Below are 13,325 nucleotides of genomic sequence, written 5' to 3'. Positions count from 1 at the left end.
GCACGTTCCGATTTCAAACATAATACAGGCCAAGCTATACAAGACAGGTATGATAATTGCATACCTGCCCGATGATTCACCCTGGATAAAAGTTTCATGCCAGTGAGAGTCAAGGAATTAACAACTAATGTTAGCCGTGGAGAGTTATTTGATTAATTTTAATGGCTACAGATTTATACAGGTTGTCAATTCTTTGCAGTTCTCTCAGACTTGCCGTCATGACAAAAATATATTTAACATTGATAGAAAACCTTTATAAAAAAAAATCTTAGGTACCTTGCTTAAAGAAATCCTTTGTACCCTGATAAAGAAAATCATATGTATATACCTTGATAAAAAAAATCCTATGTACCAAGATAAAAAAATAAATCCTATGTACCAAGATAAAAAAATCCTATGTACCACGATGAAAAAAATCCTATGTACTTGATAAAAGAAATAATCCTATGTACCTTGTTCCTATAATAAAAAAAAAATGATGGTTCTTTACTCCGATATATAATCTTAGAAAAAAAATGAACCCCGAATAATTGCATTTGAAAGAACTGAAATGTAACAAAAAGCCAAATTACCAAACGGTTATATACCAGGACCTAAAGCAAGCACCCGAAGTCTCACAAATGGATAAGCAAATAAGATAAATCTTGAAGGTGCCCCTTGAAGAAGTCAACGAAAACAATCACGCGACTGCAAAACCGTTACTTTCTGAAGAAAACAAACAAGCATGGCAATTTAGTTTCCTATAAATCGAAGCAAAAAAAATAAATAAATAAAAAACAAAAACAAAAAGTTTTCGAGCTTTCATCCCACATCCCTGCTTTTCTGATGGTGTATATATATAAAAAAGAAGCGTAGTTCCCCAATCGGATGATTCATCCTTACCCCTGGGTACAATGTCATCCTAATTACAGGGTGAACGATTGCAGTGTTGGTCATAATGCCCTGTTTCTCAACTGTACCAAACAACTGGAAGAACAAACGTGTTAATACTCAAAACTATTTAAATCAGTTAATTTGAATCTGCTGAAGGAGATGAACTTACACTTAAAAATACACTAAATATTCTTAAGGTAAGCAATTCAGCAATGTTGTAATGACCTATTTAAAATAAAAAATCTATACGAAGGCAAAATTTGAAGCAACATACCAAGACGTAGTGGAACACTTTATAATGCACTTTAAATACAATAGAGAGAGAGAGAGAGAGAGAGAGAGAGAGAGAGAGAGAGAGAGAGAGAGAGAGAGAGAGAGAGAACCGCGTTTGACGCTATTTTTGTGTCTGCTTATCACCAACCTGACAATAATTCTATTCACTTGTAGTTGTATTGGTGATAATGCTTATTCAGTAGACGTCAACGATATATCTAGGAACTTCAGTATGTACACCGATGTTCAATGAACCGTTAATATGAATGGCCAAAACACCACCACAGATTTTAAGCCTATTATATAAAATTTATGTATAGTGTACATAAAGGTGTGTCAACAAAGCGATACTTAACGACCGTGAATACGCACACACAGCCGTCATAAATACATGGAAATAGTTAGCATGTAAATGAATATTTTTTCATTCCAAATAAATACATTTTCATTCCTCACTGAGTTTGAAAATAAAGGCTGGAAGACAAAACCCACAGTGGAAAAACAACCAACTTCACTTATAATCTCGACGCATCCTTAATTTTTACTGTTCTTCAGCAAATTCAGCACTTAACATTTTGACTTGGAATATAATCTATACAATTTAGGCCAAAGGCTAAGCGCTGTGATTTATGAGGTTATTCGGCGCTAAAACGGAAACTGACAGTAAAAGGGACTGAAAGGTGTAATAAGAGGAAAAGTTTGCAGTTGCACCATGAATAAATTGTCAGGAGAGGGTGGAAAGTAAGATCGAGGAAACAGAAGATAAATGGAGGTACAATAATAGGAACGAAAGGGGTTGCAGCTAGGGGCGGCCGAGACGCTGCAAATAACCTAAAGTAATTCCTACAGTGCACCGCATGAGGTGCGCTGACGGCCCAATCCCCCAAACCCCAACAGGCCGACATTTTGACTTAGTTATTTCTTTCTTTCTATTAATTTCCTGATTGCTGTAATATTAATTACTTTCTATTAATTCCCTAACTGCTGCAATATTCACTCTTTTCAGAGACAAGCCAACCGCCAACCCTTTTAATATATATATATATATATATATATATATATATATATATATATATATATATATATATATATATATATATATATATATATATATATAAGAATTTTAAAAATGACAATAGGCAGATCTGTCCGTCAGTCTTCGAATTACGAAGACGCTCAAATACCTCGACAGTGAGAGTGCACATATTTTCACGTTAACTCAGATTATCGGTTTAGAGCAAGGCATCCAGTATTCATAATATGTTAACGCGTTTGAATAAAAAAAAATCTAAAGCAATGACTAATTAAAAGTACTTAATAAACTCAGGATGAGAGAGAGAGAGAGAGAGAGAGAGGAGAGAGAGAGAGAGAGAGAGAGAAAACAATGACTAATAACAGATAATTGCTCAACGCAGGAGGATGATACATCACAATATAGAGAGAGAGAGAGAGAGAGAGAGAGAGAGAGAGAGAGAGAGAGAGAGAGAGAGAGAGGGAGGAGACTATAAGAAAAAAAAACTCGTATTTCTAGTTATAAAAACTAGTTCAAGAGCAGAGAGCGACTTGTCATTGGACACCTGTAGAGACTGAATATTCAATTGCTAATTTGATTTAATCTAAGACATTACAAAATCCATCATCGTTAGGTCGTTCATTCATTAGAGCGAGGGCTTCGGACACCATAACGAAACGAGAGCTTTTTATGAATTAAAGAGAATAACTTATGGACTCTCTTGCACTGGTGGGTGCAGATTAACCTTCTTGGTAGTCCCGTTTGTAATTATATGACGTATACTATACAATTGCAGGAGTACTGGTCACTTTTTATTTTTATTTTTTTATTTTTACTCTACGACCTACAACAAATGGCTAACAACCACGTACTACATATTTCACTGCTCAGATTCGGACAATAATCACGCTACCACTTGTACTACCCAGCCGGCGTGAAAAGAAAGGACATTCAAAGCATGATCGTGGATTTTGTTTAAATTGCCAAATTCGGGGAGAGAGAGAGAGAGAGAGAGAGAGAGAGCGAGAGAGAGAGAAGAGAGAGAGAGAGAGAGAGAGAGAGATCGTACATTCGGAAGTTATCCATTCGGGGAGAGAGAGAGAGAGAGAGATCGTATATTTGGAAATTGTCCATTCGGAGAGAGAGAGAGAGAGAGAGAGAGGAGAGATCGCATATTTGGAAGTTATCCATTCGGAGAGAGAGATATCGCATATTTGGAAGTTATCCGTTCGGGGAGAGAGAGAGAGAGAGAGAGAGAGAGAGAGAGATCGTACATTCGGAAGTTATCCATTCGGAGAGAGAGAGAGAGAGAAAAGAAGAGATCGTTTATATTTGGGGGAAATTGTCGCCATTTCGAGAGGAAGAGAGAGAGAGAGAGAGAGAGAGAGAGAGAGAGAGAGAGAGACCCGCCCTATCCTTTAAAACACAGCGGCAGGCAGCACAAAATGCCTTCGTCCGCAGGAAAAGACAGAGATAAAAATGGCAGAGATAATCATCCGACGCCAGCGATTGTTTCCGAGAAACTCTGCACCTCTTTCTCCGTCCGGTGTCGCCTTTCCTGCCGACAGGTCACTCGTCACTGGCAAATCACGACGACAAGTTACAAAGGTGTAACAGGAGGAAAACCTCAAATCAGTTGCACTAAGAAACAATTGTTAAAAGTCGGTGGAAAGTAAGATGGAAGGAAGAATATGATAGGAGGTACAGTAAGAGGAGATGAAAGGGGCTGCAGCTAGGAGCCGAAGGGACCTTGTAAAGAACTTTCAAGTAATGCCTACGGTGCACCGTGCGTGAGGTGCACTAACGGCAATACCCATCCTACTATACGAAGGCTTAGTATAGAATGATAAATATAAAGGTGCTAGAAACCGAGACCTTATAGAGGACCTCTTGTAATAAACTCTGGAATTTCCTTCGTCCCTCCGTTCTCCTAGATTTTAAAACCTGGCCTCTCAAGAGGCAGTTCACTCGTTTCATTGGCGGTCAAAGCACCAAATCCCTTCATTTTCGTGATGATCAAATGACAAGAAACCACTATTGCCTTCTGAGAAAGTGTCCTATCAAGCTACCGGGAAAAAGGGGAATATACTGCGAAAATATACATATAATTTTTACCTATATGAATAGCAAAACGAAAGCTTATTAAGGAAATCACTCCTCCCTCTTTTATATAAAGTCATATTCTGGGACGAAATGATGATGGAGTGAATCCTGTGAGGGGGAAAAAAGGAACGCTACAAACGAGCACAAACGGTAAAGAGGTTTCTCAGAAAGGACTGAACAAACACCCATATATATTCCATTTGGAGACTAACCACTGGCTGGCAGTCTAATGGTAATTTCAATGCAAATTTCAACTAGAAACTCCTCATTTCTTACCATTTCAAAAAAGGGGCCTGGAAACTTCATTAGGCAGTTAAGATGCGTCCAATTACCTGGAAAAAAGGGAAAATAAAACGTTAATATGGCGATACCAAAGAATCGTGTTTTACTTTATAATAAAATCATTAATATGCCATTATGAATTTCTAAAATGCACACACACACACAAACATTTAAATTCTAAATTATATGAACTTGTATGGCATGATTAAAAAAATTACCGTATGTTGAATTAAGGAAAATGGGATATAATTAGCATGTTAACAAAGACAAATAGCAATTAATGAGCAGAAATGGAAAAGAAAATGGAACATTTACCTCGTAGTTACACACAACGGGCCACTTTAGTGCTTCCTATCAGAAATCATTGAAAGAAAATGGGTAATTTTTATATTCATATTTTCAAGAAGAATGGACTTCCATTCACTAAAACCTGAGGTAAAGTTGCAGCAGCAACAAGAATTAAGAAAACTCATCGAGACGCCTATCCTTATACAGGAAACAACTGATGCAGAACTCTACGGCATATAATAGCCACGTTTCACCGGCATTTATTCATTTATTTTTTTAAAGGGCTTCATGAGAACTAGTTATGAACAAAAGCAAGATAGGATGTACTGCTGATATTCAAGACACATTGCTGCTGAAGTTCACCTGCCGATAGACGCACATGTAACATAAATATGTTTTTATTTATACACCTGTAAGACCAACTTCAGCCTTTTGCGAAGAGAAATGCTGGAATAGGTGGATACGGTTCATGTTTCGAATACTAATGTACAGTACTGTAAGCATAGACGCCGTAAGTTCAAAATCTCTCTCTCTCTCTCTCTCTCTCTCTCTCTCTCTCTCTCTCTCTCCTCTCAAAACAAAACAAGACCTATTATCGTTACATCCTGAATAATAATAATAAAACAGTAAGTGACTCAGTATTAAACAGTTCTCAGGAACAACATAGTCGATAAAAAATATAACCATGAAACGCCAGTATGATCAAGGTCAATCCTGAGAGAGAGAGAGAGAGAGAGAGAGAGAGAGAGAGAGAGAGAGAGAGAGAGAGAGAGAGAATCCACTTGCGGTTGCCAAGGACGGCACCAAAGTGAAGAAGCGATGTTGAGACCGCAAGATCTATCCTACATCCGGCTTGTTGGAAAAAAAAATAATAAAAAAGGCAGTTAATCCGCAACAGGGAACATAGCAATTGCCAGTTCACTACTATATAAAATGCTCTTTCCTTCAAGCTATTCTGTCCATAGCTAGTCGGTCACTATCAGCGATCTCCAACTTCCTCTTTGATAAAAGTGTTCGACAGGACTGAGTATTTATTTCATTTATAGAATTAGTATTATTATTATTATTATTACTATTATTAAAAAAGAAACCCACAAAATCACTGTGTAACTTGTTTATTTCTAAGTCTTTACATTTAATTTACTAAGAAGTAAACACGTTACACGGTGATTTTGTGGGTTTCTTTTACAATCTTCGGAAGAAAAATGAAAGAAGTTTTTGTTTGGATTATTATTATTATTATTATTATTATTATTATTATTATTATGAATGAGGCCTTTTCTTGACATGAATAAACGCCGTTCAATCTAGCCAGAAATGAATGACACTTCGTTTTTATGCATATCATACACTACACATCTTCCCTACAAACCGTGTGGGAGTATTGGGCTACAGGTGGTAAATAATGAGCAGTTAAGTAAAAACCATCATTTACACGAGTTATATTTACATGTTCTGGCCATAAGAGCCAGGGAGGATTATTTCATACGTAAAGACTAAATGCAAATAAAGATATTTGGTGTGGATCATATATGAAAACCAAGAAAACTCAAGAGATACATTAAGATTATGGTATATATATATATATATATATATATATATATATATATATATATATATATATATATATATATAGAAAAGATTATGGTATACACAGATACAAGATATACTTCACGGTATGCAAATAGGCAGACGTAACTAAATTAACCACTATCACCAAAGATAACATGTATGGATGATGCATAACTAAACAAGCATTAAAAGACGCACACGGACTACAGAATTTCCTTTGAACGCAAGCGGACACGTGCAAGACGTGACCTACTTCCTCTCTGCAGTCCAGTTTCTAACAAATAATCAGTGGCAAGTTCCTCGGCCACTTTATTAAGGAAGTTAATTACGCGGCCATTAAACACTAAGCTTCTCGATCAATTTACCCGGTGATTAATACAGGCGCTTAATTGCGGGGGCCATTATAAACAAAATCATGCTTTAGCCTCGTATAAATCTCTGACAAATTTTCGTACTTCCAGCTGCTTTTGTTTTCGCCATCGTATCAATCTCCGGCGAATTCCCTCGACCTCCAACTGTTCTTGTTTTCGAGTTTCTAATCACATTGAATCAAATGGCCGAATTAATCCGCTTTGGTTCACCGGGTGAATTCGATTTAAGCACCGGGCTACTTCTCCCTCCAGTGCAGGTGATAGTAATTACAAGGTGACAAAAGAGTGAGTTTACAATTTTCCTTTAATGAGAGTTCCATTCATAATTTTCTTTCCTATTTCATAAGCCTCGAAGTTTTTTTTTATTTATTTATCTCTTTTAGTTTTTCAAATTTCCTTTATCGGTTTCCATCTCAAAACATTTAAAAGGAGCTTTTCCTTTGTTTTTCATTTTCCCATGAAAGAAGCCTCAAATCTGTGTTTCGTTTCTCTTTTGCTACTTGTGAGGACAACGATCAACCCAAACAGTGCAAGCAATACAAAGTACTGGTTACAGAAATTCAGAGACAATCTATTAAGGCGTTTCCAACTCAGTGGTTCACTAAACTACTGCTACGAGAAGTACTAAGATCTACGACTGAATGGCCATCAGTATTTTCAAAGTAAAGCCTTTTAAGTATTATATAAGAAACAGGAAGAAAAAAATATCCGTGTTATTAGGTTAGAGGGGAAGATTCAAATACTCCAGTTATACTACGTTATTTCGCCGTAAATGTTCAAATAAGTGTAGTATAAGATTTGGTATATATTTTCCTACTTACAGCCTCCAACCCAACCATCATATTAGAAATATCTAGGTTAAGATTTTAATTCATCTTGTCAGAATTGAACTTAATCATTTCGGCTGCCTTAGTAGGGGAGTATCTCATTATTATAAACTTACCTACCGTTTCCGTTGGTGATAAAACTATTATTAAAAGCTTAAAAGCATGGGCAAGGGGCATATCACTGCACTGTTGCACAATGTCCTGAAGACCAAACATACATACATATGATAAGTTAAGCATATCTTAGTTTTACCAGACCACTGAGCTAATTAATACCCTGCTATGGCTGGCCAGAAGGATTAGATATTTTTACGTGGCTACGAACCAATTGGTCACCTAGCAACGGGACCTACAGCTTATTGTGGGATCCGAACCACACTATATCGAGAAAAGAATTATCATCACCAGAAGTAAATTCCTCTGATTCCGCGTTGGCCGAGCCGGGAATCGAACCTCGGACCACCGGATTGGCAGCCGAGCGTTAAAACCACTCGTCCAGCATGGAACTTACATACATATGATAAACACCTACTAAGCCCCATCCCCACCCAAGCTAGGACCAGGGAGAACCAGGCGTTGGCTACTGATGACTTGCCACGTAGAAACTATGTACGATAATGTTTTATTCTGACAGTTAAAATCTATAGAGCCACGAGCGAGGTTTGAGCTCAGTCCACGCACAACCAACTGAGTACATCAATACTAATAATAAACTTCCAAGCTTATTTTTCAGAAAACAAATGCCAGCATGATGAAAATAGGAGGGGAGAAATCAAAGCCGAGCGAATAGAATAATTCTATCTAACAGACAGCTCTTTCCAAAAATACCCCTGCTCAGGGCAGTCCGACTAATAGCTCAAGAGACTGTTCGGAGTACCTAAATTATGCAGCACCAACACAAAGTGACAATACAATGGACCAGTTATGTTTTGACTCGGGCCCTTGATAAGAGATGACATGATTCAAAATCAGGAGCCGCGTCGCTATTACGTGCAAAGGTTCCTTAAGAGATGTCTCCCTTTTTTGGGTAATGATCAGTACACAGTAAAAGTTTCTCTATCTCCGACCGGAGGAAAGCTGCCTTTCTCTAACAAGAAGTGACTTTGGAACATTACATGACTCTACCCTTGTAATCAAATATTCTAGAAAGGAACTTTGGTACAGAAATACTAATGCATATTTCTAAAGCCTCTTGTTCCGTGTCTACATTAATCCTTGCATTGCAATGATCGTTTCAAAGAACTAAAATAATAAATTCTGTTCAGTACGCAAGGGCGTCCAGTTCCCAAAAGCTATGAATTCTAAGACTTCTCATTACCAGACGTGCATGATATTGGATAAAACCTGAAGAATACTAACGCCCGTTATATAATTATTGCATACCATAAATGTTTATGATTTGAGAGCGATAACTTGAGTGAAAAGTCACCATGTAAATTAGCATCGAAATGAAGCATTCCTTTTAAACAAGGTTTATTCTAAAGAATTGGAAATGAAATCTAGCAATATATATTCCACTAAAGTGTTTGATCTACATATAAAATCCAAGTTTCCCCCCAAGCAAACAAGACAAGTAAATAAAAATGTAAAAAAATATATATATATTGGTTTCTGCCATCACATAGTTAACTAAATTCGGTAATAAACTAAAAAAAAATGCCTTCACCAGAATGAACATTTAATCTAAAAAAAAAAAAAACTACATTTATACATACGTATGCCTACGTACAAATGAAGCAAAACTTTTAAGGTATTTCAAAACAAATTTCAATTTCAGAAAAAAACTCGTCCACAGCCCACTCTTAGTTTCTGTCAGGGTTGTTTACACACACACACACACACACACACACACACACACACACACAACCAATCAATCAACCGACAACGCTCTCTTTGAATCGAACCAAATAAAAACGCTTCAATCCCGACCTTCACCAAACTCCGGCATACTTATCTTCTTGATCTGTGACCTTTCTAATTTCGTGAAACTGGTCTGTGTATGTGTGTGTGTGTGTAAAAGGACAACTCCATTGTTCTGCCTTCTGACAATATGCATAAAGCCTGTATATCAGAGTGTATGTATGTATGTATGTAGTATGTATATATATATTTATATATATATATATATATGTATATATATATATATATATATATATATATATATATATATATATATATATATATATAATGTGTGTGTATTTATACAATCGCGCGTATGAGACATTTGCAATTGACGAATATCTACTTATAAACTCTTCAGCATACAAGCAATTGACATCAAGACCATTTACCCGCCAAACGTACCACTGAGTAAGTTAAGTGACAAAATCTACTTAAGAGTTCACATATGCACATCAGCTACTTAACCCGACGTACACGTAAGTAATAACATCTATTAAGTACTGTGCTCACATTTTGAATTGTATGGTAGTTCAAGCCCCCGTCAGGAGTTTAAATTTAAACTACTGTAATTTGCATTCTGTAACCGATTTATTTTATACAATTCATAGCGCAAAAGGGCGAAGAAAAAAAGCATATTGCTCATAACAGATATTTTTGTAAAACTCAAATTATATGTAGTACGAGGAGAAACTTACGAAAATTATGATTTTATGTTTTGTGAAAAAAAGAAAACGTACAAAAATCGGCCTCGTATTCAACAAGGTTTTGGTATTCAAGAACCCTAAACAAACATGATAAATCTCTCGAATACAAACCACTAACCAAATACTGCCTCCATCTCCCTCCCTATCCCGCTCCATTCACCCCCCCCCCCCCCCAACAAAAGCCGGGAGCGAATACTATGGCCTCCGCCTGGAGCTATGACAACAGAGGACCTACCGTCCGCATTTGGTCAGTCAAAAGGAGGCGGCCAGCCAGCCAGCCAGTCAGTCTACTTTCAATTACCTTTGCGATCTGGTGACATTATGTGACATTTTCGGGGTAAAGGTGCCACGCCCTTAAATACGTACTTACGCGCCTGCGCACACACATACTTATCCACTTATCGCGGACTCGAAGTGTTATTACTCTTTCTTGTTTGAATGAACAAACTGGCATCAATCAGAGGAACAAGAACATTTCCCAACTGATCACGGATGAAAGATGATGTTAGTAAAATTATACTACAGCGAGTGTGTGTTTATACGAATCCTTACGCATTTCAAAATGTGTCAACATGAATATTCATACAAATGTCTCCCCACGGGCATGCATACTAACAACGCTTAACATAACGGTACCGTTACGTGGAATAAAAGCGACAATTATGCAGACATACGCCATACCTACGTATATGCTGACGTATCGATATGAACCTGAATACCCATACGTGCTTGTGCCCAATGCAAAAAAGCTATCTGCGCATCCACAATTTTCTCTAGGGGATACTCAGTAGGAGAGTGAATCACGCTCCTCGTGAAGTGGGTCGAAGTAAAAGTAAATTATGATACAATTGCCCCAGTGGTGAGAATTTTCCAATCGTCTGCAATCACAAAAACATTCTCTACATTCTAGAAACAAGCATTCCAAGAAAGCAGGCCCGGCCTCTCTCTCTCTCTCTCTCTTCCTCTCCTCTCTCGCTCTCTCGTCTCTCTCTCTCTCTCTCTCTCTCTCTCTCTCTCTCTCTCTCTCTCTCTCTCTCTCTCCGGCACATCTGATTTCAACAAATTGAAAATATCAGATTTTCAATAATGACAAAATTGAGCCCGTTTTTGTTTATTTCATCTGTTTTATATCACCACCACACATATTGAACAATAGGGGTAAATATGTGTGTATAATATGTATGTATGTATACGTGTATATATATGTATATGTATATGTATATATATATATATATATATATATATATATATACTATATTATATAAACCCACCAATAAAAACCATTCACATATAGTAAGTACTATCTACCGCGATCTCATTTGAACACTCAACTGGTGTTAAAAAAACACACACACACATCTGAAGGACGAAGGGACGAACTAGGATTTATTTCCATTACACAAAGGATGCAGGCAAGGTCTCAAGGAACAGGATCTGCCTGGGACAGGATGGGAAGGATCGAGGCACGAGGCTTGGCTGCTGCATGACAATTCCATTAAAACTTTCGAACAAGAGCATTCGGGAGAAAGTTTATCTCCCTTAAAGACACCATTCACCCGTGAATAAATTCTGAAGTCAATGTATGCTGGGTACCTACACACGCGATTATAAACATTATTATTAAAATTCGGTGACATAGATGACAGGTTCGCTCATTTCAGTCACAAAATAAACTGAATTGTAATAAATAATTTAGGCCAAAGGCCAAGAGCTGGGATCTATGAGGTCATTCAGCTCTGAAGGGGAAATAGAGAGCGAAAAGGTTTGAAAGGCGTAACAAGGAGAAACCCTCGCAGTTGGGAAGTATGATGGAAGAAAGATAATATGAACGGAGGTACAATAAAAAGGAATGAAAGGCGCTGCAGCTGAGGGGGGGGGGGGACGCTGCAAAGAACCTTAAAGCCTACAGTGTACCAAGTGAGGTGCACTGATGGCACAACCCGCCTACGGGGATTAAAAAAAAAAAAGGATACAATACTGACACCCACAAATCGTCTAATCTTCACCGACAATCACCAAAAATAATGCACCGGTAGGAATTACCTGTTGGCAGCCCGTTCCAGGATTCGAGCGAAACCGCGCATGCACAGTTATCGGCAACACTATCGCCTTACCCAACTTGTTAGCGAAGGAAGCGCCCCGTTTAACTCCGATTGATCTCCTTCAGGCGCCTTGAGCTTATTCCCACACGCTAAATCATCGCGATTCAAATCGGAGTGATTGGGCTCGTAATATGCATCAAATTGCCGTTTAAATTGTCTCCAATTGACTTTATAATTTCGATTTCTTCAAGACCGAATAAAACCGCCCTCCTCTGCATTCGTACAGAAATGACGCCAAATTTTCTCTTATTGATAACGTCGTGAATTTTCGCATAAAATCGTCATTTGATGTGACTCGGTGCCAAGGTAATGCCCCTTTTTAGAGACCAGCATCTTAATATGATGAGCACTGCCATCATAACTTGGCCGTAACATCGTTTTTCTATTAAAGCCTACTTACCGCCAAACACCAATTGTAGCTCTGAGTAAAAACCATTCCGACAGCCCTTGCTTCCGCAAGCACAATGAAATTGTCCCATTATCAGTGTCATACACATCACCTGCTTTATCATCAAGCATGCCCGGGGTAGCCATTAGAAGCTCAATCCAGTCCCACCCCCTTCGTAACACACAATACCACTGCACTTGTCTAAATGGCTCCCGTAATCACCATCCTCCCACACTTAACAAAAGAAGCAGCCCTATGCCCTCTGCACTTCCGATTCAACCTTCTTACCCTCAATGCTGCCATCTGCCATGATATGCAGGCTTCATTCTGAATCACTACTAATACTAATGTATGTACGATGAAGTCTGTATTACGATACTGTAAACATTATAAAAATCTACGGTCACGACACGTCACCGTTAATCCAATTCGAAAGTCAGGATGACATTCGGTTCAAAAGTTAAACGGGTCTCACTCAATCAACCCGTGCTCATATATCCAGAGGAGCAATGCATGGATGACTACAGAATATCAATTCGAAAAAGTAGGTGAAAACCAAATATTCGAGGTCAAGTTAAATTATTAAATGTCACTATGAATTTCCATAAAAATTACGTTATGAAAAGCT

General features: G+C 37.8%; 1 protein-coding gene across 5 annotated transcripts in view; it reads right to left on the bottom strand.

The window, feature by feature from the left end:
* LOC135207875 (Krueppel-like factor 3) overlaps positions 1-13,325 on the bottom strand; it is a 203,039-nt gene that overhangs the window by 45,209 nt on the left and 144,505 nt on the right. For 4 of the 5 annotated variants that reach the window (XM_064239772.1, XM_064239769.1, XM_064239771.1 and 1 more), the window contains exon 2: positions 4,538-4,593. The exons of the other annotated variant lie outside the window; for it this stretch is intronic. In XM_064239772.1, the coding sequence (XP_064095842.1) occupies positions 4,538-4,567 (30 nt within the window). In that variant the 5' untranslated portion in view covers positions 4,568-4,593. The remainder of the gene's footprint in view (positions 1-4,537; positions 4,594-13,325) is intronic. 5 annotated transcript variants of the gene reach the window in all.

Source organism: Macrobrachium nipponense, chromosome 34 (genome assembly GCF_015104395.2).
Source record: "Macrobrachium nipponense isolate FS-2020 chromosome 34, ASM1510439v2, whole genome shotgun sequence".
In the NCBI taxonomy this organism is placed as follows: Eukaryota; Metazoa; Arthropoda; class Malacostraca; order Decapoda; family Palaemonidae; genus Macrobrachium; species Macrobrachium nipponense.
Note: the sequence above shows the minus strand (reverse complement) of the source record. Positions and strands in the feature narration are given on the sequence as shown.